This window comes from Macrosteles quadrilineatus, unplaced genomic scaffold (assembly GCF_028750875.1).
Source record: "Macrosteles quadrilineatus isolate MER2022 unplaced genomic scaffold, UCM_ALF_1.0 Scaffold_4__1_contigs__length_99947679, whole genome shotgun sequence".
NCBI lineage: Eukaryota > Metazoa > Arthropoda > Insecta > Hemiptera > Cicadellidae > Macrosteles > Macrosteles quadrilineatus.
Genome location: NW_026542597.1, coordinates 37,926,219 through 37,946,651, shown reverse-complemented (window position 1 = coordinate 37,946,651; position 20,433 = coordinate 37,926,219). Strand labels below are relative to the sequence as shown.

General features: G+C 34.1%; 3 protein-coding genes across 8 annotated transcripts; 1 reads left to right on the top strand and 2 right to left on the bottom strand.

Annotated features, from left to right (window-relative positions):
- Nucleotides 1–596: 596 nt before the first annotated feature.
- Nucleotides 597–8,104, bottom strand: LOC128992522 (aminoacyl tRNA synthase complex-interacting multifunctional protein 1-like). Its single transcript, XM_054416139.1, has 3 exons — nt 8,020–8,104; nt 6,697–6,869; nt 597–1,384 (listed from the first exon to the last, which is right to left on the bottom strand). The coding sequence occupies exons 1-3, from the start codon at nt 8,045–8,047 to the stop codon at nt 926–928; spliced, it is 660 nt and encodes a 219-aa protein (XP_054272114.1). The 5' UTR covers nt 8,048–8,104; the 3' UTR covers nt 597–925.
- Nucleotides 1,774–6,145, bottom strand: LOC128992523 (aminoacyl tRNA synthase complex-interacting multifunctional protein 1-like). Of its 2 annotated transcripts, none has more exons than XM_054416141.1 (3): nt 6,007–6,145; nt 4,798–4,940; nt 1,774–3,939 (listed from the first exon to the last, which is right to left on the bottom strand). In XM_054416141.1, exons 2-3 carry the CDS (start codon nt 4,900–4,902, stop codon nt 3,541–3,543), a joined length of 504 nt encoding a protein of 167 aa, XP_054272116.1. In that variant the 5' UTR covers nt 4,903–4,940; nt 6,007–6,145; the 3' UTR covers nt 1,774–3,540. The 2 variants fall into 2 exon arrangements, with proteins under 2 accessions (XP_054272116.1, XP_054272115.1); XM_054416140.1 differs by having other exon boundaries at nt 6,021–6,145.
- Nucleotides 6,410–20,315, top strand: LOC128992521 (iron-sulfur protein NUBPL). Of its 5 annotated transcripts, none has more exons than XM_054416135.1 (8): nt 6,410–6,500; nt 12,474–12,645; nt 13,541–13,666; nt 15,195–15,234; nt 16,875–17,059; nt 17,513–17,701; nt 19,455–19,552; nt 20,192–20,315. In XM_054416135.1, exons 2-8 carry the CDS (start codon nt 12,546–12,548, stop codon nt 20,267–20,269), a joined length of 816 nt encoding a protein of 271 aa, XP_054272110.1. In that variant the 5' UTR covers nt 6,410–6,500; nt 12,474–12,545; the 3' UTR covers nt 20,270–20,315. The 5 variants fall into 5 exon arrangements, with proteins under 5 accessions (XP_054272110.1, XP_054272113.1, XP_054272108.1 ...); XM_054416133.1 differs by lacking the exon at nt 6,410–6,500 and adding an exon at nt 10,210–10,528; XM_054416136.1 differs by lacking the exon at nt 6,410–6,500 and adding an exon at nt 10,559–10,665.
- The last annotated feature ends 118 nt before the right edge of the window (nt 20,316–20,433 follow it).

Below are 20,433 nucleotides of genomic sequence, written 5' to 3'. Positions count from 1 at the left end.
CTCACTGATGAGCGAATTGGCCACTTTGCTTTCTCAAATCAGTGAGAGAACATGTACATTGTTAGGTAACTGTAGAAAAAAAAAGTGTTTGGTTTCTTGAAATCCTTTTTCATGTTTAGCAGTTAATGTCTAAAACTTTTTAGCTCAGGTGAAAAATAAAACACTGGACATTTTTAACCGTGCTCTTAAAAATCTTGTTTGCACGTAAATTAATTATGTTAACCGTCTAAAATTTTTATCCACATACATTATTTTTGCATTATTAAAAGAGAAACTGTCGATCCTTTCAACACAGATTAGGGTCCGTGTATTTTAAACAAGATATGAATGCAGGATATACATGGAGTAAAATTACTTGAGTATCTACATAACTGACTAAGACCAGCTGATTTACTTGCCAAGACCATTTATTGAAATCCCAAATGATCACAGAAGCTGGTTCCATTTTAAACCATTAAAATCCTAAGTGACTTAGGATCAAACCAGAAACTTCTGATTAGAGGGCCAGCACTAAAACCACTCAGGTACACTTATATTGTATTTGGACCAACAATATGGATATTCGTTCATGGTGGAGAAGAAAAAAATGTCTAGTCTAAAGTAGTAATAAAACAATCATATAATTTGTAAATCTACAAATATATTTGTAGGTACCTAATCAAAGCTTTGTAGTTGAGTAATGTGTTTAAATGATTAAGTTTACCTGATACCACCAAACTGTTTCAAAATATTGAGGTATATTTCTTTTATCAAGTGGTAGGTATGGCTTGGGGATTTTTAGACTGGATATACTCCTGTATCAGGACGGAAATTACTAACATTGATCACATTGGTTTTTTAACACTAAAAAAATTAAGGACTTCTTATGCAGTAAGAACTATTCCACAAATAATGTCATTGTAACTTTGATATTTGACGTGTTAATCTAGCGCTGCCCTGGATATAGGGGCTCTTCGTACGGCACATGAGTAACAGGACAATCGGATAAACTCTCTGCTGTGATGAACCCATCTTTTCCTTCAATTCTCAAGGGGATGTCTCTATACAGCACTTTCCTCTCTGAATCTACTTTCAAACTGGGCACAATATTGTCCTCAAACATCCGTACAAAGTTCATATCTGTGAAATCTCTAGTTTCATTTCGCCAATCGCCAGGGCAAAAAATCTTTTCCGTTCCTCTCCCATAACCCTCAACGTAAATCTTATCACCAGGTTTGGTAGTTGTGGAGGGGGATAGCAGTTCTATCTTGCCCCCTTGCTCGGCACAGAGTAAGACCCCGTTGATGTAGATACCCCGGGAAAATCCTGGTATTACGTTGCACAGCACAACCACCATTTTCTTCCACAGTTCTCTCATTGTGTATTGAGGATCCAACAGTACAGCCTGGAAAAATATTCTGTTGGACTGAAAACCATCATTTTTAAACACTTGATATTGATATGTCTACTTGTGAAAAACTTCTTTAAACCCATCTTCTAGCATTTCAAAATGTAAATATTAACAATAACTACTGATGTTACAGGAACATTGCTTGGTGAACTTCTACCTTGGAGGCCCAAATCATGGCAGTAACCTGGCTAAACGCCATGATAACAATGTGACCTGGTTGAGAGAAAACAAAGGATAGATATTTCGTACAATATTTCCTTATAACTGGTGATTTTATTTCAAGCTATTTACATTACAAGTGTAGTAAGAGCGTTTTTACATCACGCAGGTGAATGTTGTGCAACAAGCGAAAGCAAGTTGCATAATTCACCGAAGTGATGTAAACACGCTCTTGCGTAACGTTAAACGTACAAGATTTTACCTGACCCGACAATAATATACAGGAGGTTACGAGCAATATGCTTCATTATCCATTTCACTCATCTTCTAACAGTAACGTTCATTTACAAACAAAAGCTAGGTTAGGAAAATTCTTCAAAGCATAACAATAAAATTAAAGCACACAGCTGATTTCTAGCGTTGAACGTCGTTGGCTCTATAGAGGTATATTTTTTAGGTTATCCACTCAATGTTATTTAAATGGGTTTCATTACCCCACCGAGTGAGTTTTTTTCAACTTTACATCACTCGTGAATTGAGGAAGTTGTATACATCACGCTTGGGATAGGGGAGTTTAACATGGCGGGTTAGGTAAAATTTATTTATTAACCTTTGAGGACAAAATAGAATATTTTTTCTATACAGTAGTAGAAATTATTATTTTTGTTGAAAGTGTTAGTACATTTCTAACGTCACTTAAAAGTAGGTATTCAAACATTATGAAAATCATTTTTGGAAGCATTAAAAATGCTATATATTGTTCCAGGTCCAAACTAATCGGCTTGAAAATATATCTTCACTTTTTCTAATGATTGTGGTAAAAAAACAAAACACACATGGATAGGCTAATATCCTAATATATTTCAAGTATAAACCAAATAGCTGATTAAGACATTTTTGGGAAACTTAATGCTGATATTTTGTCAACACTTAACGCATTGGGCTATTTCAGGTAGTTTTATGATATATTTTGTACCAAAATTTCTTGTCATTTTTTTCTAGAGAGCTTTTTTAAATAATATCCTTATGGTCAGTGGCTTCCCAAAGGTTTCTTTGTTCTCGGAATGGCTTTACTGGTGTCTTTGTCGGAAACGTTTGGTAATTTATAAAGATAAAAACATAAATTTTAATGCTAGTTTTACACTTTATGCATTTATAACAATCTCAATTAAGTGATACTTTTTCTACTTAAAAGCTCGAACTTAAACGTAAATAGGTTTCTAGTTCAGTGTTAGTATAGCCTAGAAAAAACTTGTTAACGTCTTTCAACCCCCCCCCCTTTGAACAATTAATTCCTCTTGTCACCTCCTTGCTATGCATAACATTAACATCCTTGCTATATATATTAACAATAACAGACAACATTAAAGTTGTAAACTTTACAAGAAAAGATATGCTGACTATAACGCTGACAGTAAATTTTGGTTACAGTACGTCAAATTGTCATCTCATCTTGGGTTCCACTCGCCGGCTGGCTACCATGTAAACACGATCCTACAAAAAAGAACCTCGTGGCATTATTAAAGCGTTTATCGAGTTGAAATAAACTGTAACATATTCACAAAGATCCAAACTATGCCCTGCAAGAACTGAAACTTCCTAATTGTGTCTTTAAGTATTTACAAAATCGTTTTGAAAATCTGTAAATTAGTCTTTTTCACATGTTATTTTAGCTTAAACATTAATTCATCCCCATGCATTGCAAGATCTGATATGTTAAGAGCACAAAAAAACACAATCATTAGAAACCAATTAGTTCTAGAGTTGAGAGCTTATACCGTAGAGGCATGTTTAGCCGCCATCTTGAATTGACTGGGTAGAACCCTCTTAACAAATTACATACAGGTGAACAATATCCAAACACAATACAAGCTCCATACTATTTTCAGTTCAAACGTGTTTCAGACTTGTGTTGAAAGCTTCCCTACGTATTTCAGAGCTAGAAGACTAGCTGTAGAAAGCTTTGCCACGATTAGCACTTTTTCCAGAAGTCACACTACTCTAAGAAAGGAATTTCCTGTTTTTGTGACGTAAACATGTCCCAAACTAGGATCCTTCTCGAGGTACCACGGTTTTGACTTGTACAAAACTAGTCCTCGGTCGTTGATTTTTACTAGCTCTGAGATTTCTTCGACCATTTTTGCCTTGGGGTCCATGTAGGGTCTGTCAGGATCGCGGGGGTAATCTTGCACAGTGATGATGTCCCCTGGTTCCGCCCCATCTGGTGGGTTAAGCAACTCAAGTTTGGCGTCCACATCTGACGACGATGCGACCAACATGTTAGTGTAGAAGTCGGATTCTCTGGTCCACTGTGTTTTGATATTACAACAACATATGACCAGCCTGTCGATCAGCTCTTCTGGCTCGTAGTGGTTCACAAGCATACAACCCTGGATGGACATAAATGGTTTTCATTACTCTAGATTCATTATAACATTTTAACTCTATGGTCGATTATGATTCAACTACTGTATGCCTATTATTGTCATTTTCTTCTTTATACTATGGACAAAAATCCTAATTATTTATGTTATTTATGGTGGTCAAACACACTGAGGATAAGCAAAAAAAAAGAGCAAAATGCCTGGTTTGAGGTGCAAATCACAAAGAATCCACCCATCCTTCCACTTCCACCCAAGCCGTTGTTGTTTTTATATGGATCTCTTTCAACGAGACAGGATTTAAACCCTCAACCTATGGTGAGGACCCTGGCCAGGGAGAAAATGCCTAGACTGCTCAGCCACTGATCTAACCAAAGCAATACTAGTCAACCATTGACCATTAGATACCAAAGTATCAATAGTCAAAGCCTAAACATAGTGGCTCCAAACTTGACTCCCAATTAAATTAAATTAAATTATTTACAACATAAAACAGTCTCAAGTGGTAACTTAAGTTAGCAAAACTCTTAAAGCCATCAGATGGAAAGCTTGTTGGCGTTTTGCGTATTGGAACAAAATTTCCTCCTAGGGTTTCACATAACTGCCTTCAATCATTTACCTGAATGTGAATGAAGAAAGTCATTGTTATAGATTTTCAAATAAATTAGCTAATGAAGGCTTTTTGAGCAATAACAGTTAATTGATACTTATATAATCTCATAGGTCAGATGTCCTTTAAGGCTTTTCTATTTTGTATACTACGGGCATTTACAGTCACACCTCACCATCAGTATGAATATCATGCGTCATTAATGTTCCAGGTACGAATAAACATCCATCACACTAAATGAATGAATTTATACTTACGACAACATCAGAGAAGATATCACCAAAGTTCACGGCGGTGATGTAATATTTGTGGGCTCTAGGATTGTACATTAAATCTCTTACTTTGCCAACTCTCAAATCCATGTGACCGATGTGATCATTTGGTAAAGGTGAACGTCTCCCTAGAGACACAGAATGCCTTTTAAACACAACTGCTTAACAGAGTAACTGCTTAAACATGCCCATCTATTTTAGACCGTAAAGATTTTTGGCTGTATTCAAATCAGCCAGTTTTCACACAAGAGAAAAACTCAATTTTTCTGAAAGAGAATTAGCGTTTTGTTTGACAGTGGAAGTTCCTATATTTTTGACATAGTAGGCATAAATTTAAAAGATTCTATCATTCCTGGCCCATTTGTAACTCAAATGGCAAAATGGACTAATCATATTTCTGCATTTATACCGTATAATATCAAAGCTTAAGAAATCGGGGCTTTGTTTTGAAGTAAATACAATGACCTACCAACCTGTACAGTAGTACAGTTTCAAGTATGAAAAATATGCCAATATTTTTATCTTTCTAAAAGAGAGTTACCGGAATGTCGTTCCGCCACAAATTGAGATCTGTCGATAGAATAATATACACAAGCATAAAAGACGAAAAGATTGAATCACTAATTTACTAATAAACAGCTGCTTGTTTACATTAGCAAAATTTTAAACAAGTTGTAAGTCTTATGGAGAGGTTATCTTTACATGAAATATTTTTTGTTTTCTTACTTAGTTTGTAGAATAATATGTTGCAATAAGACAAAAAATATAGTTCAACACTCAGGCAAAAAGTGTCTTTTCAACCCTCGCTCATTTTCCTGAAACTTCGTGATACTTGAGCTCGGACCAGAAAGAGTCTTCTTACATCCTAGTGATGAACTACACTATTTTATACTACATTGGCTATGGTTTTTGTTTTCATTTGCATAGCTAACAATTGGGAATACATTTACGACAGGTCTACGTCCACATTTGTGGTACCTGATTTTAGGTATGATTTTAGTCTCTCTATGAATTTAACGTACTAGCTGCTACGCACCAATGTTTAAAGTAATTACTAAACTTAACAGAATTTCAACATTTTGAACAAATTACAAAGAAACAAGAAATTGATTCAACATTACTATTATGAAAGACACATATTTTGAACTAAAAGTGAAAATTTGAAGTAAATTTAATGATAAATTATTTACTTACTTGAAATATCTTACCTCTGTAGGTGTTTGCCCAGCGAAGTTTTGCTTCCCGTGAAGGCATATTTGATTATTTTATTTAACTTCCGGAACTGAGAAACTAAAGGATCTTATCCATCTTGCATACAAAAGATGCAAACGTACAGAACATTATCCAAAGAAAATATTATTTGTTATCAATAACACATTGAAGTCCACACTAACAGATACCAAGTAATAACACTGATAGGTTATATCACTACCGATAAGATGATTATTTTGATCTTAAAAGAGCAGAGTAAAAAATAAAATTTTCATTCAAAAGTAAGATTTACACTTTAACAGTGCTGGAATAAAAGAAAAAAAAATCAATTTATTTTTGAAAATATACTTACTTGTTTAATTGATTTAATTATTTAAAAATTACATACCTCATAACAGAGTAAATATAAAACAAACGTTTTGTTATTTCCACCAATCTTAAGGATTGCTCTGCAGCATTAATGGGAGTTGCAATAAGTGAGTATACTAGATGCAGAATATTTTTTTAAAACAACAATGGCTTGATTTAAAGATTTTCAAATTCTGAGCAGAGTCTGTGTAAAAATTTTAAAAGAAAGTTCATATATTATTAAACTCCTACTTAGCACGTAGCTGTTACAATCTTTTGGACCATTCTATACAGTATATTCTAGTGAAGGAGTTGAGCACTCACAATTAGACGATGCCATGGTATTCTGTTATATTGTGATGTTATCACATCACCTGTGTCTACTTGGCACATGTAGCCCTTTGCTGGAAATGATAAATGCTCCTGAATGTCGAGGATTTTCCCAACACGCAGGTCGACCCGACTGATGTCTTTGACTCTTCCTGTTTCTCCGCGTTCTAAAGAAAATAACGCCATTAGCAGGCTGGCACATACTATCTCCCTTTTAAATCAAACATCCTAATATTTAAAAATAAACAATAATTGTAATGTATGAATATTGGAAGTAACTAGGGGTTTTTATGGGAAGGATCACAAAAGTTAATACCTTTTAAACCTTGATTTTAAAAACATTGTAGGTTGTGTAGTTAAAAAAGTACACTATATTTAACAAAATATTGATCAAAATTTTCCAGTCATTTTCGTAAACATTAGAGTAATGGAAAATTCACCATTAAAAAGAAAAATTTAAAAAAAGAAAAAAAAGGCTGAAGATCCTCCTCCAGAGAGGCTGAAGATACTACAGTAATACTAGTAGCCTACTATAGATTAGTACCCAATACCCATGTACCAAATTGCCCAAATTTAATCAATATCAGACCACACAGTCACAGGTGTAGTCTGTATAGCTCTCTGTACACATATACACAGACCTCACTTCAGACCCCAAAACCGGTATTTCATTAAAAACTAAAACTTGAACATTTTGAGTAAACAGTTCTTTCCCCATGAACTAAAGGCAAATAAGTATAAAATAAAACCTAAATATTGTTTTGTACTACCTACTTTTTTTATTTTAAATTAGTTGACATTCAGAGGAACTTAAGGTACAGTGCGTACCTTAATCTAAAACTCTATTATGCATATAGCTTTGTTAAGATATATGAAACAAATTCTACTCTTAAAAATGAAAATTAACTATTTCAACTGCATGAAGCTGAACAAAAAAAGGTCCAACTTACATCTTGCTTACGAAAATTAAATTTTTTCAGAGTTAAAAATTACTCTATAGAACCCTTATGTAGTGTAAATTATAAAGCAAAGCAAACTAGCCTTTTTCTAGATTTTATTAATTTTGGATAAGCCTGGAAGTCTAATACAACTACATATTAATCCCTTGGGCTTAATACGGTGGTTAATTACATAAATTAACTAAATTATTAAATGGGAGCCTAATTACATGCCTGTATTTAGGACTAGACCTATTTTAAATTTGATTATGAAAACATGAGGTAATGAAGAAATTAATTTCTTTTTATAGATATAGACTAACAATATTATCAAAACTACAGTAATATAAATTTGCTTTTATCACTGATATAATATTACCTTTGGGATCATAAATATATACAACCATGGTCGATTTAAAAGATTTTGAAGAACATTTGTGTCCCAATTAATGGTTGAATTACACAGTCTTCTTTGAACCACCTTGTACCCAAAACTATCATCTTTCATTGAATTGAATCCATTTAGATAAGTTAAGCATATTTATTTTTATATGCTTACATTTTACATATTATATTTTTTCATTTGTTGACAGTGCTTAGCAGCTATTTTTTATGTCCGGAACGTTACTTGTTGTTTCATAATATTTACTTGTTGTTTATGATTTTCATAGAACAGATTGTAAAGTACACAAATAAAAATAAACGGCATCAGCAATCTAACACATACTTTCTCCCATAAGCTTGTCAACAACCTTTATCATGGGTAAGCGCAAAAGTGTGGCCTTGGTAAGCGGTGGGAGTAACTATGAAAATTTTGAAAGGAAAAATCACTAAAGTTGCAATAACTTTTGAACCGTAATTGTAACAGTAATGGGGTGTTGTACTATTTTGTTTGGAATTATAAAGGACCATAATACATCAATTTTAATCAAAACCGGGTTTTTTCTAAGATCCGATTTTTGTTGTAATTTTATGGAATTTTTAAAATAGGAAAATAACATAAGTTACAATAACTTTTGGTCCGTAATTTTTACTGAAATGGGATTTGAACAATTTTGTTCATAATTTAAAGGACTTTAACAAACTAATTTTTTTATCAAAATCGTTCGGGCAATTTTCAAGAAAATCTGATTTTTCTGTTATTTTGGGGGTTTTATGGAAAAATCCCATTTAAAAAACAAAATTTAAAAAATATGATAAAAAACGCTTGGAGATACCATGGATTAGTACCTACATACCAAATGTCGTCAAAATCGGACAACAGGCACGGCCACCTTTAAGGCGGTTTCACACTGGCGTCCGCGGACGATACTTTTCGTCCACGGACGGATAAAATGATTCGGATGGATGCTACACATGCACATTGCGAGCTACGTTTTAAACGTCCACTCATGTTTGTCATCAAATACATTTATGTTAGTTGTACTTTATTATGAAATGGGCCCCAGGCCGCGGCCTTCCCTTCAAATTGGCAACGTCGCAAGTGGTGTTGTAACAGCTGTTTTGTTTGGACGCAGCTAATGGTATTTGTGTATCTACGAATGATTGGTTACTGGACTATGACAATATTGACTCCACACTTTAAAAGTACAAAATTATTTTATATTTAAATATTGTTTTTGTTTTCAATTCTATATGTTTTATTTTCAATCTTTCAATAAATTTATGTTCATAAATGTTAATTTTAATGAATAATACGCGAAATAACGAGCTGGTGTCACCTGTCTGCCATGTTATCTTATGGGACGTCTGGCGCTAGACAACACCACTTGCGACGTTGCCGATTCTACCAGGCCGCGGCCTGTAGTTAGAGGTGGCCGTGGGTGTGGTCTGTAGCTCTGTACACATCCATGGTGGAAGGAAAAAACACACGGACATAACTTCGAAAACCACTTTTTGGGCTCAGGGGGACCCAAAATGGTATCCACTCAAAACTCGAACTCGAAAATTTTGACGAAAACAATACTTTCTCCATATACTATGTTTATTTATGTATAGGAAGAGTAAAAAAATGTTATGTAAAACTTCAACTGATGTGAATTAGCTGGGGTGCAATATTCATTGCGCTCACAATAGGTCAATGTGGTGACTGATTAATCAATATCAATATCAATCAATATCAATAATAAAAAACTAGAATAAAATATGTTGGTAAAACAAGTTCGACTGATGTTATGTTATATCAAGGTAGAATGAATAACATTTTAATGTCTGTCACTCGTTGCATCATACCGCTCACCAATAATGCCCAATTGAGAATATTACTATTCCTTTATTCATTCATATAAAACAAAATGAAAACAATTTTTTAAATAATTACTTAACCTTATGCATAGATAAACATAGGGACTATGTTTGATCTATGCCTCAACTTAACACTTCATGAGAGAGCGGGAAACATTTTATAGAACGTTCGTGATATGAGCTGAAATAGTGTGGCTACATGGTAGTTTAATCAAGCCAGCTTTTATAAACAAACAAGAACATAAAAAGAAAACAAAGGTTATTTTTGTCATTCTGTCTTCTGTCTCTGTCTTCTGTCTGTATTCTACAAATTTTGAGAGAGTTGTTTTGTTATTGTTTAGTTTACACCTCGAATTATAACATTTTTATAATATTTGTAATTTGTCTCCTTGAAAGAGTTCTTGAAAGGAACTGCTTGTCAAGGGCCATCATTACCATATACATTTTTTTGTCAATCGGAATCACTCAATACTTTTAAATTTACACTAGACATTTTAACATAAGTAGTACATTTATAGGTTAGCTTTTAAGGTTATTGTTATTAAGTAATTAATTGTGTTATCTTTTAAGCCATGGCTTTTCAAATATCAGTTATGATAAACAGTAACAGCCTTTTTAATAAGTCGTCGAACCCAATCACAATGGTAAGATAATCATGCTTCATAGGCCTAGGCCTAGTTGCTTAAAGTGTTTTTGGGTACATACCTAGGTGTTATTATTTCTTTAACACAAGAAAGAAGGTTTAAATAGTCCTTTTTAAATTTCCACACACTTTTAAAAGGTAGGCCAGCCTAGTTCATTGTATTCATACATCAATCAAGTAGGTAACTTAGTAAAAAGATACGGTACCAAGTCATTTGCTTTCCCATTAAAGCCTAGTCTATCTGCATGCACTGTGTTTTTTGTTTCGGGTACACTTCCATATCTTTTCCATAAAAAAAAGATATCGAATGAAAATATCAATCGATAATAAGGTAAGGTTAATCTAACCTAACTAACCAAACGATAGCATATCGATTTAAACAATTGAATAATCAATATTACTCATTCGGTTGTTTGTGCCAACAGATATGGGAGTGTACCCGGAAGTTACATCTCAAAGCATTAAGATAAGAGATATGATTAAATTAAATTTAGAAATGTTGTGTACTTACTTCTTCTTGGTTCCTTTGTTTAGGCCTATACCAGTATACTTATAGCAGGCAGTGTGCATGTTTTGGTGAACGAATAATCTTTTTCCAGACTGTTCTAAAATGACTCAATCTTTGTTCATCATATTATTTCTTATTGTGCCTATCATTGTAGATTTATCAGCACACAATGTGAGTTAGGTACTTTTAAGATAGGTAGTTGGCATTGAAATAATGTGTTGAAATGTATCAGGACCAAAGTTAAGTAAACTTAATAACAATTGGAATTAACCTTAAAAAAAGTTATTACCATACTTAGTATTAAAGAGCAGTGAAAAACAACAAATGTATAAAATGTTGGTACTGTATAACCTAAAAACAACAAGTTGTGATTTGAATTTAGCTTGCAACTATATTTTCAATGCTAGGCCTATCTAGGACGGTTAGCTGTGCCTATTATTTTTTGTTTTTCCTATGTCTGTAGCATTTAGGCCTAGTAGGCCTAGGCTATGTTTATTTAACTAGGGTTTAAATCCTAGTTTAGTTTCAATCGAACATTGTTTAACCCTCCCAGTGTTACTTGACGAAAACTCGACAAGCAGCACACTTTGTGTAGTGTTACTTGTCGATTTTTCGACAAGCAGACATCGTTTACGGCGAAGGCTCTATAACTGACTGAATCGGATTGAACTGGATCGAGTTAGGTATCGTTCTTTCCGTTTCATTCTAAGCTTTCTCCAGAGGTCTGTCTCAGCGCTGTACGTTATCTGAGCCGATCGTAATATGTAGCAGACAGCTGACGTGCGTGTATTTGTAAACAGCTAGGTTACCCTCCGACCGATGACTGATGTGTTTTATTACGTTTATCATTGTTTTAGTGTTTAAAATCAAAAGTAAGGATATACGTGTTGCATTATAAGAAGATTTAAGTGGTTTTGAAGTGCTGGTTGATGATCCTGAAGAAGTAGGTAGTGATATTGATGTAAATTATCAGCCAGATTCCTAGCTATGGTTAGGCTATGCATTCTTAGCTAAACGCTATGTACTGAAATCTGTTTTTTGCCCATAACTTATTTATTTTCAAATCTACTTCCTTATATTATTATATATTTGTAATCCTCATAAAATTTAGAACAAAGTGGCTATTTTCAAATATTTATAGGCCTATAATTTATACAATTTCATTGAGCGCGAACTTATTTTTTTTTTGAAAATTTTCAAAATTATATTTTTTTTACCTAAAAATTTTTTTTTTTTTAAAAATGTTCCTTATGTTTTATATATAATATTGAAGCCCATGATTTTCCAAACAAAATGGTATATAGAACATTAGAATTAACATTGTTTTAAGCTTCTCAGATCCGTTTTAATAAAACCTTGCAAATGCGCCAAAAATAGGTGGACATTAAGGCCTAAACTATGGACACTTGGAGGGTTAAATTTTAGTAAATGTTTTTAGGTCTGTATTAAAGAACTATTGAGAAGAAGATTTGCTAATCAGTCAAGTATAAGTAAACATCAACAACAAATCATGTCTAAAGGACTGCCACCAAAGCGAAACATTCCCTATGTGAAGCACATTGTTCTCGTGTCTTCCGGTAAAGGAGGAGTTGGCAAATCTACTACTGCTGGTAAGTTTTTTAACTACATACAAGCTTGCAGGTCTAGTAGGCATTTGGATAATTGTGTAGGCTAATTATTATATTATTTGTGCTCTTTTGGGAGTTATAATTTTTAACATTAAGTTACCTTCGTTTCTGAAATCATTATTTAATTAGGCTACTAAGTTATAAATTACAGTATTTTCATTTCTCAGGAAGTTTTCCCCCTAAAAGTTTGTTTAACCCTCCATAGGTGTCACAAGTCATTACGGTACGGTAACAGAATTTGTTTATTTATTTGCCCAAATTTATTTTTCATATGAATATGCCTTATTGCCGGCTGGTAGTTGAGAGTTACTGTACCTCACTCACTTCTTTCAATGGACCAATTGAACACCATTATGGTATCCACTTCCTGTTATTACCCATTAATCAGTTTAAACCTGAAAATTTGCGCAGCACAGTTCTAAGCCTCTACTGTGTGTCTCCGCTCATGCTACTAGGTTCCCAGAGTATGTGTTACTTTGGTGTTTATTTATTTAATGTACACTTTTATCAATCATGTATGGTTTCAAAACCTTTTTGTCTTAATGTATGTACAAAAATACACTGTTTGTCTAGTGTTTCAATCAGAGAAAAACTCCCTGTATCACCGATAGTGTCTTAGAATCAAAGACACCCATGAATGGTTAATATTTAATCATGACTCATGGTAGGTCTGAAGGCCTAATGTGGTTATTGGGGCAAGATGCAAGTTTTCTGCTGCGCTTTTTTTATGGGTTTTTACATTTTTGTCATTATGTACCTAGCTATATATTTTGGAGCTTAGTAAATAAAAGAATATGCTCATTTGACAAGGAAACTTGTAGACCAGTTAAAATCAAAAGAAAGAGTTGTAAATAATGACTTTTTTGCATTTTTACAGTGAACATGGCAACAGCGTTGGCAGATATTCAGCCGTCATTGAGGGTTGGTTTGCTTGATGCTGATGTCTTTGGCCCGTCTGTCCCCCTTATGATGAACCTTAGTGGAAAACCTCTTATAAATGCAGGTAGGGAGGGTTACATGTAGGCCTATGTTATTTGAGTAATATTGGGAGGTTGTAATATAGCTATTTACGTTACAAGTGTAGTAAGAGCGTTTTTACATCATGCAGGTGAATGTTGTGCAACGAGCGGGAAACGAGTTGCATAATTCACCTTGATGTAAACACGCTCTTGCGTAGCGTGTAACGTACAAGATTTTACCTGACCTGACAATATACAGGGGGTTACATACAATATTTTTCATTATCCATTTCACTCATCTTCTAACAGTAACGTTCTTTTACAAACAAAAGCTAGGTTAGAAAAATACTTTAACATAACAATAACATCCAAGCGCATAGCTGATTTCTAGCGTTGAACGTCGTTGGCTCCATAATTTACGAAGTGACTATTCGCACGTCAAAATGTGTGTCACAACTCGTTCCTGTTCAAGTATTGCAACATAATGCAAAGGGAACAATTACTAATATAGAAGCCATTTTGGAATTACTTAACTTACTCACTCTCATTAAATTTTGTTGGAGATGTAGGTTCCTTTAAAATTTTGCTATTTTGATGCGTTAAAAGAATTTATTAAAAAAAAAGAAAAGACAAGCATATTCAGTAGTTAAGGATTGAACGATCTAAACTAGAACAGTCGATGGAGCGTGAAAGCCATTTCTGCTATAAAAAGGAATTTTTGAAATGTTACAGAAAGTTTGGTTAGGTTAGTAAAGAACAGTTTAATTTCAGAATTTTGCTACCAAACGGAATTTTGAAATATTGCAGAAGTTTGGTTAGGTTAGGTTAGTTTACAGTTTCATTTAAAAATCAATATATATAGTTGCGGGCAGATAACGTAAAGTTAATTCCATCCATATCCATTTTGGCTTATGAGGTTTAGAGGTACTACAGTTCCTAATACTAGGTTTTCTTTGTGTGAAACCTGTTTCCAAACAGTTATAAAATATTTTATAACTAACCGCAACTGTGCATGTCTGACGTGCAAATAGCCTCTGCCTATATTTTATTAAGTTGAGCACTCAATATGATTTAAATGGCTTTCATTCCTTCACCGAGTGAGTTTTTGAAACTTTACTTCACCGAGTGAAGTAAATAAGTTGTTTACATTACGCTTGGGATATAGAAGTTTAACATGGCGGGTTGGGTAAAAAAGGTTTTTAATACTAAAATCATTATTCTATTTTATTTTGACAAATATTTTAGCACCGGTATTAAAAAAATATATATTTTTCTGTGTCAAGAAAATGTGTCGAATATGATTAGTGAGATTATAAAGACGAGTCTTGTACTTTATACTTAAGTACCCTACTACATTGCTACTACAACTACTTTATACTCTACTACTTAGTACACTTAGTAAAAAAGTTTAATCTTATGGACATATTCCCGATCTAGAGTAAACTGTATAATACTTTGTTCACAATATTTAGGCGGTTTTACAGGAAGAATTCTATCCCCTCCACTCTATCCTTAGGCCTACCTTTAAAATAATAGCTCAATACCTGAAAGTTATTTATGTTTTTCTTTCAGAAAAGAAGATGATTCCGATGGTCAACTATGGAGTGAAGTGGTAAGAGGAAAGTTGACTACAACATATCTCGTGCAATGTTGAATATTTTGTCTAAAGTGAGTCAAAATTCTCAAGTAAAAATTATTTATTGATCATTTATTTAGTTAACTCATTGATTAAAATCACTTTGGCTAAATCAAGTCTTTTGAACATATTTTTAAATACGAAATTGTTTTTTTTTTTCATTTAGCCTACACTGAAGAATATATTAAACTATCAGCTCTTTGCTTCTATACTGTACAGTATTTCACATCTTGTATTGGAAAATTAAATTACCTAGCAAGCTCTGTGGAATATTGTATCAAAATTTTAACGTAGATGCCTTCTACAAAAATATTGATCTGTCTTTGAAAATAATTTCATTGTGATCATTAAGTATGATAATCAATTGCCGTCTGTCACTGAAAAACAGGAAATTTAGAAATGAGGTTGATCGGTATGAAAATATTGTTTTTATTACACACCATCCCATGAAAGCACCTGACTGCTTATGCATCATAAACATCCCTGTTGTGATTAACGTCAACATTCAACTAAGCTGATAATAGTTTTACTTTACATAAGTGATATGAGGTGCAATGGAATAGTTGGGGGGGGGGGGGGGGGTAGTGGACTACAAGAGTGCCATCCTTGAGAGAGTGAAAACAATTTAAAAGTAAAATATATCATGAAAATGCCATCTTCGGTTGGTAAATTACTAAAACCTTTAGGGAAAAGTGGTCCAGGCCCATCAAATTATTGAAGGTAAGGTAAGGGATGAGGTGTGCAAGAGACTACCAAAAAGAGTGTTTAAGAGGGATATAAAAAAAACTTGTTACACCACTGATTATTCGCTTACAGTTTTAGGTACAGTATATCCGGACACTTTTTAACCAGACTACACTTATTACAGAAATTACATTTCTTAAACCGTACAATTTTTACCAGCACACCGGTTTAACCAGACTAGATCAGCAGGAAGTGTGCTGTACTGAAATGACTTCTCTCGTGGGAAAGATTTGAGACCAGTGATCACGTAGCTAAATACAATGCTCTCCTAAATTTAAGTCAAACACTGTATACAATATGCATTTAAAAGGTCTGTTTTAACGAGTTTTTGGGGACGTCGGTTTAACCGGAAAAACCGTTATTTGGACTGGCTTCGGTCTCGAGGAGTCCAGACAAGAGGGAGTCTATTGTACATATTTTTAAACTTATAAAAATATTTATAATTCTCAACGGCCCACACCCAGAAGCCTGTGACAGCAGAGCAACTCAGGATTAAAGACAAAAATATCTAAGGTGATGATCATTGGCTCTTGATGAGAAAACGGCCTATTTAGTTTGAGAAACATAAAGGCCAAGTTTTTCCTGTCAAGTTTCAGGCTGTTAATTAAGTTTCAAAGAATATCTAATGTTTCTGTAACTTCCATTGTCTGAATGGCGCTAACTAATCTATATTCAAATACTCAAAATTAAAGCAGCATGAACAGACATTCTGCAATGGCTTGTTCGGTTTTTGCCAATATCAAAGCAAGCGTAACTTAATTCCACAACTTGGGTGAACGGTTTGAAACCCAATTTTTATTTTCTGAATCAAAACATTGGTAGCAAATATGCATAGTAAGGCCCTGAAGGAAGTTGCAACCTGATTGTTGCAGCATCTCCATGGGGTTCCTTGTTGAGCAGGAGGCAGCCATGATGTGGAGAGGGTTGATGGTGATGAAGGCAGTCAATCAGCTGATGTTTGAGGTGGACTGGGGTCCGACTGATGTCCTAGTTGTAGATACTCCCCCTGGCACTGGAGACACTCACCTTTCCCTCATTCAGAACCTAAACATCTCAGGTAGGACAGCTGTATTTGTATATTATTGGAAATATTTTTAGATTATTCTTCGTTCACCACTCTGTTCCATTTATAATATTTTTCAATGATCAGTCACTGTGGATATAGGATTTTCTCTCATATTCTGGCTATCAATAAATATCCCTCATAGATTTCTTTCAACGTTAATATTTTAAGCAAATAACCTCTCTACCTGCATTACGGAATCATACTGTTGTATAGTGTTAGGGTTGATTTTTGTAACTAGTGTAGTGCATAATGCTCTGACACTTTATATGTGATAATGTCAGGACCAACTATTATAGTTGTTGGACCACCTTTCTAGGAAAAAGAAATTTTGTCAAACATTTTACAAATAGAATTGGTCTTCTGTAACACACCTTGGCAATTATGTCAGCTTTCTGTTTATAACTTACTGAAAATATTAATTGTTCTTCCACAATGTCTGTCTAGGGGGTCTAGTAGTTACGACTCCGCAGCAGTTAGCTACACAAGTCGCTGGTCGCGGTGTCACCATGTTCCGAAAACTAGGAGTTCCAATTATAGGTGTCGTGCAGAACATGGGCACTGTTATATGCTCAAACTGCAAACACAAGAACGAACTCTTTGGCCCAGCGATTAACAAGTTCGCTAAGGACTTGGGTTTGTATTTTCTTCTTCTTACATTCTTTATTCTTTTTTTCATTTATTCCGCTTATCCCTAGGTCTGAATGTTGAGAAGGCCTCTCCAACTTCTTCCATCCCTCCACCATCTACCATCTCGCTCTTCACTACATCCTTCTTACCTTATCTAACGTAATATTTTTTTAACTCACAGAGCCTGTTCCTATTAGCGAATTTCCCTATAGGGAAGTAGCTATTACCGTAAGTCACATGGTAAGACCCTAGGCCCGGGACCGATTTACTTTTTCAATTTGATGTCCCCAGAGGCCAAAAACACCACTCACTCAAATGTTTATTTATATATGTATTTATGTATATATATATATTAAAAATCAAAAACATAGTTAATATTATATTAGTAGCCCTTAACATGCAAGAAAATAATATATATATATATATAGAGAGAGAGATTTATGTGTAGGCCTATATATATATAGGTCCGTGAACTTGACTTAAGTAATTTTTGTCCGATTTTGATGAAATTTGGTTTAAATTTGTAAAGCTGGATAAACTTGAATGAGTTCGCAAACCAGTATGATCGGGCCATGGGAACGGGGTTTTACCCCTCCGTAAAAACATTTTTATGGGGTACCTTTTTTACCTTCAAAACACAACATTTCCAAATTTCTCTATAGACTTTTTTTAAGAGCTTAAAAAAACAAATAATTTATTTATATTTAAGTGTTTTTGTACAGTTATTGGCAATGGGGAAAATTCAAAAATAATTTATAAATTTAAAATTCCCATGTTATCCTTATAGAGAATATTGTAAAATGTTGTGGTTTGCTTGTTTATGGATATTTTGATCAAACTTGGCAAATTTATTTATTTTATATACTAAGCTATTAATATTTTACTAAAAAACAAACTTTACTAGTTTCCTTGTAGGAGCAAACCTAGGTACTCGTTTAACCTAATAATGTTATTTAAATAGATTTTATTGAAAACCAATTCAGACAAATGGAAATTCGCTTAATCGGCAGGTTTTCTGCGGCCTGGGTATTTTAACATTTTTTTAAGTAATATGGACTACTCCAAAAAAGTGTGAAAGGCCTATACCATAATGATGATTGTTTGGCATTAAGTAGGCTACAATAGTTGGTTGCTGACTGTGCTACTGTAGTGTATTTAGTGCTCTCATTATAAGTCTTAAGAACAAACTGTTGGAGTTTCTGTTTATTGAAGAAATAGAAGAGAAATTCTGGAGATTATAAGTGAACTTCAAAAGTGTACTTGCAGTGTCTTCACAAAGAGAACTGAGGACGGGTGTTTTAAAATACTTATACAAACCCAATTGAATGCAGATGAGAGGCTGTTTTCTGAGTTTTTTAGACTTTTCCAGAGTTTACGACTTGATACGGGAGGATCTATCAAAAACGTCATACAATCGCACTTTATACTTAACAACAAGAAGATAACAGTTAGCTACTCATGTAACTGTGCAACAGACGCTGGCCATCAGCGATTTCTGTCTGCTCCCGAAGCAGTGCTTTAGGTCAGACGCTCAGTGTCTCAAGTATTAGGCTTCTTGGACAATAGGCCTATTGAAATCAATGCCTAGCAGTCACTTAGCGTCGATCTATTTCTCAGCGACGAATTTAACAGACCTGTCTTGGACAACGGGGCTTAAGCAGATGAACTGTCAAGGTACTAACAATAAATAAATAATCACTTCTACTGTTGTGTTTAGAATCCACGATAGAACAAGTTAAGAAGTGCTTCTTTGTTCCAGACATTGATGTCGTACAAGATATTCCACTTGATCCTATCATCTCGACCAGTGGAGATCAGGGAACGCCAGTGGTTATAAGCCATCCGGACAGTTTAGTCGTGAGTAATGTACCGAGTACCCATCATCTATCTCTTTCCATTCTATAATTATCTTGCAGTCATAAATGAGGGTTTTGACTTAACGTTTCCCAATGAAAACTTCTGCTAGTTAAATTTATTTGATTACAGAAGACTCCCTCTTATTCGGACTCTTCGGGACCGAGGCCAGTCCGGATAACTCTTTTTCCAGTTAAACCGATGTCCCCAAAAACTAGTTAAAACGGACCGTTTAAATGCATACTGTATACAGTATTTGACTTAAATTTAGGAGAGCATTGTATTTAGACACGTGACCACTGGTCTCAAATCTTTCCCACGAGAACAGTCGTTTCAGTACCGCTCACTTCCTGCCGATCTAGTCCGGTTAAACCGATGTGATGATAAAAAATTTCCGGTTAAAGAGATATCATTTCCGCCGAGTGTAGTCCAGTTAAACCGATGTCCAGATAAGAGGGAGTCTACTGTATGTAGATTCACTTGTAAAAATGAATTGTAAATAATTATGTTGGTAGCAGAGTAACCGTACCATGAATATTATATTAGGTTGATAACAGATCATAGTTAAATCAGGTTAATCATTCATAAAATTAGACATATTTTAAGTTTGATTTTTTGAAAGGAAATACCATTGTTTTGCAGGCCTCGTCGTTCAGGAACTTAGCAACTACGGTAGCGAAATTCCTGAAAATAGGTGACTTCACCAAAGACTCGTCATAGTATAAGTAACACTAGTAATAATAAATAAACTGTTTTGTTAATTTAATTAAAATTGATTATTTGTTACCTATAGTAATCGGTTGTGTGCATCAAGCATTTAAATTTAAACCCTAGATGTTTTACGCCAACTTTTTTACTTCTTTTCCTAAAGACTGTCATTGCTC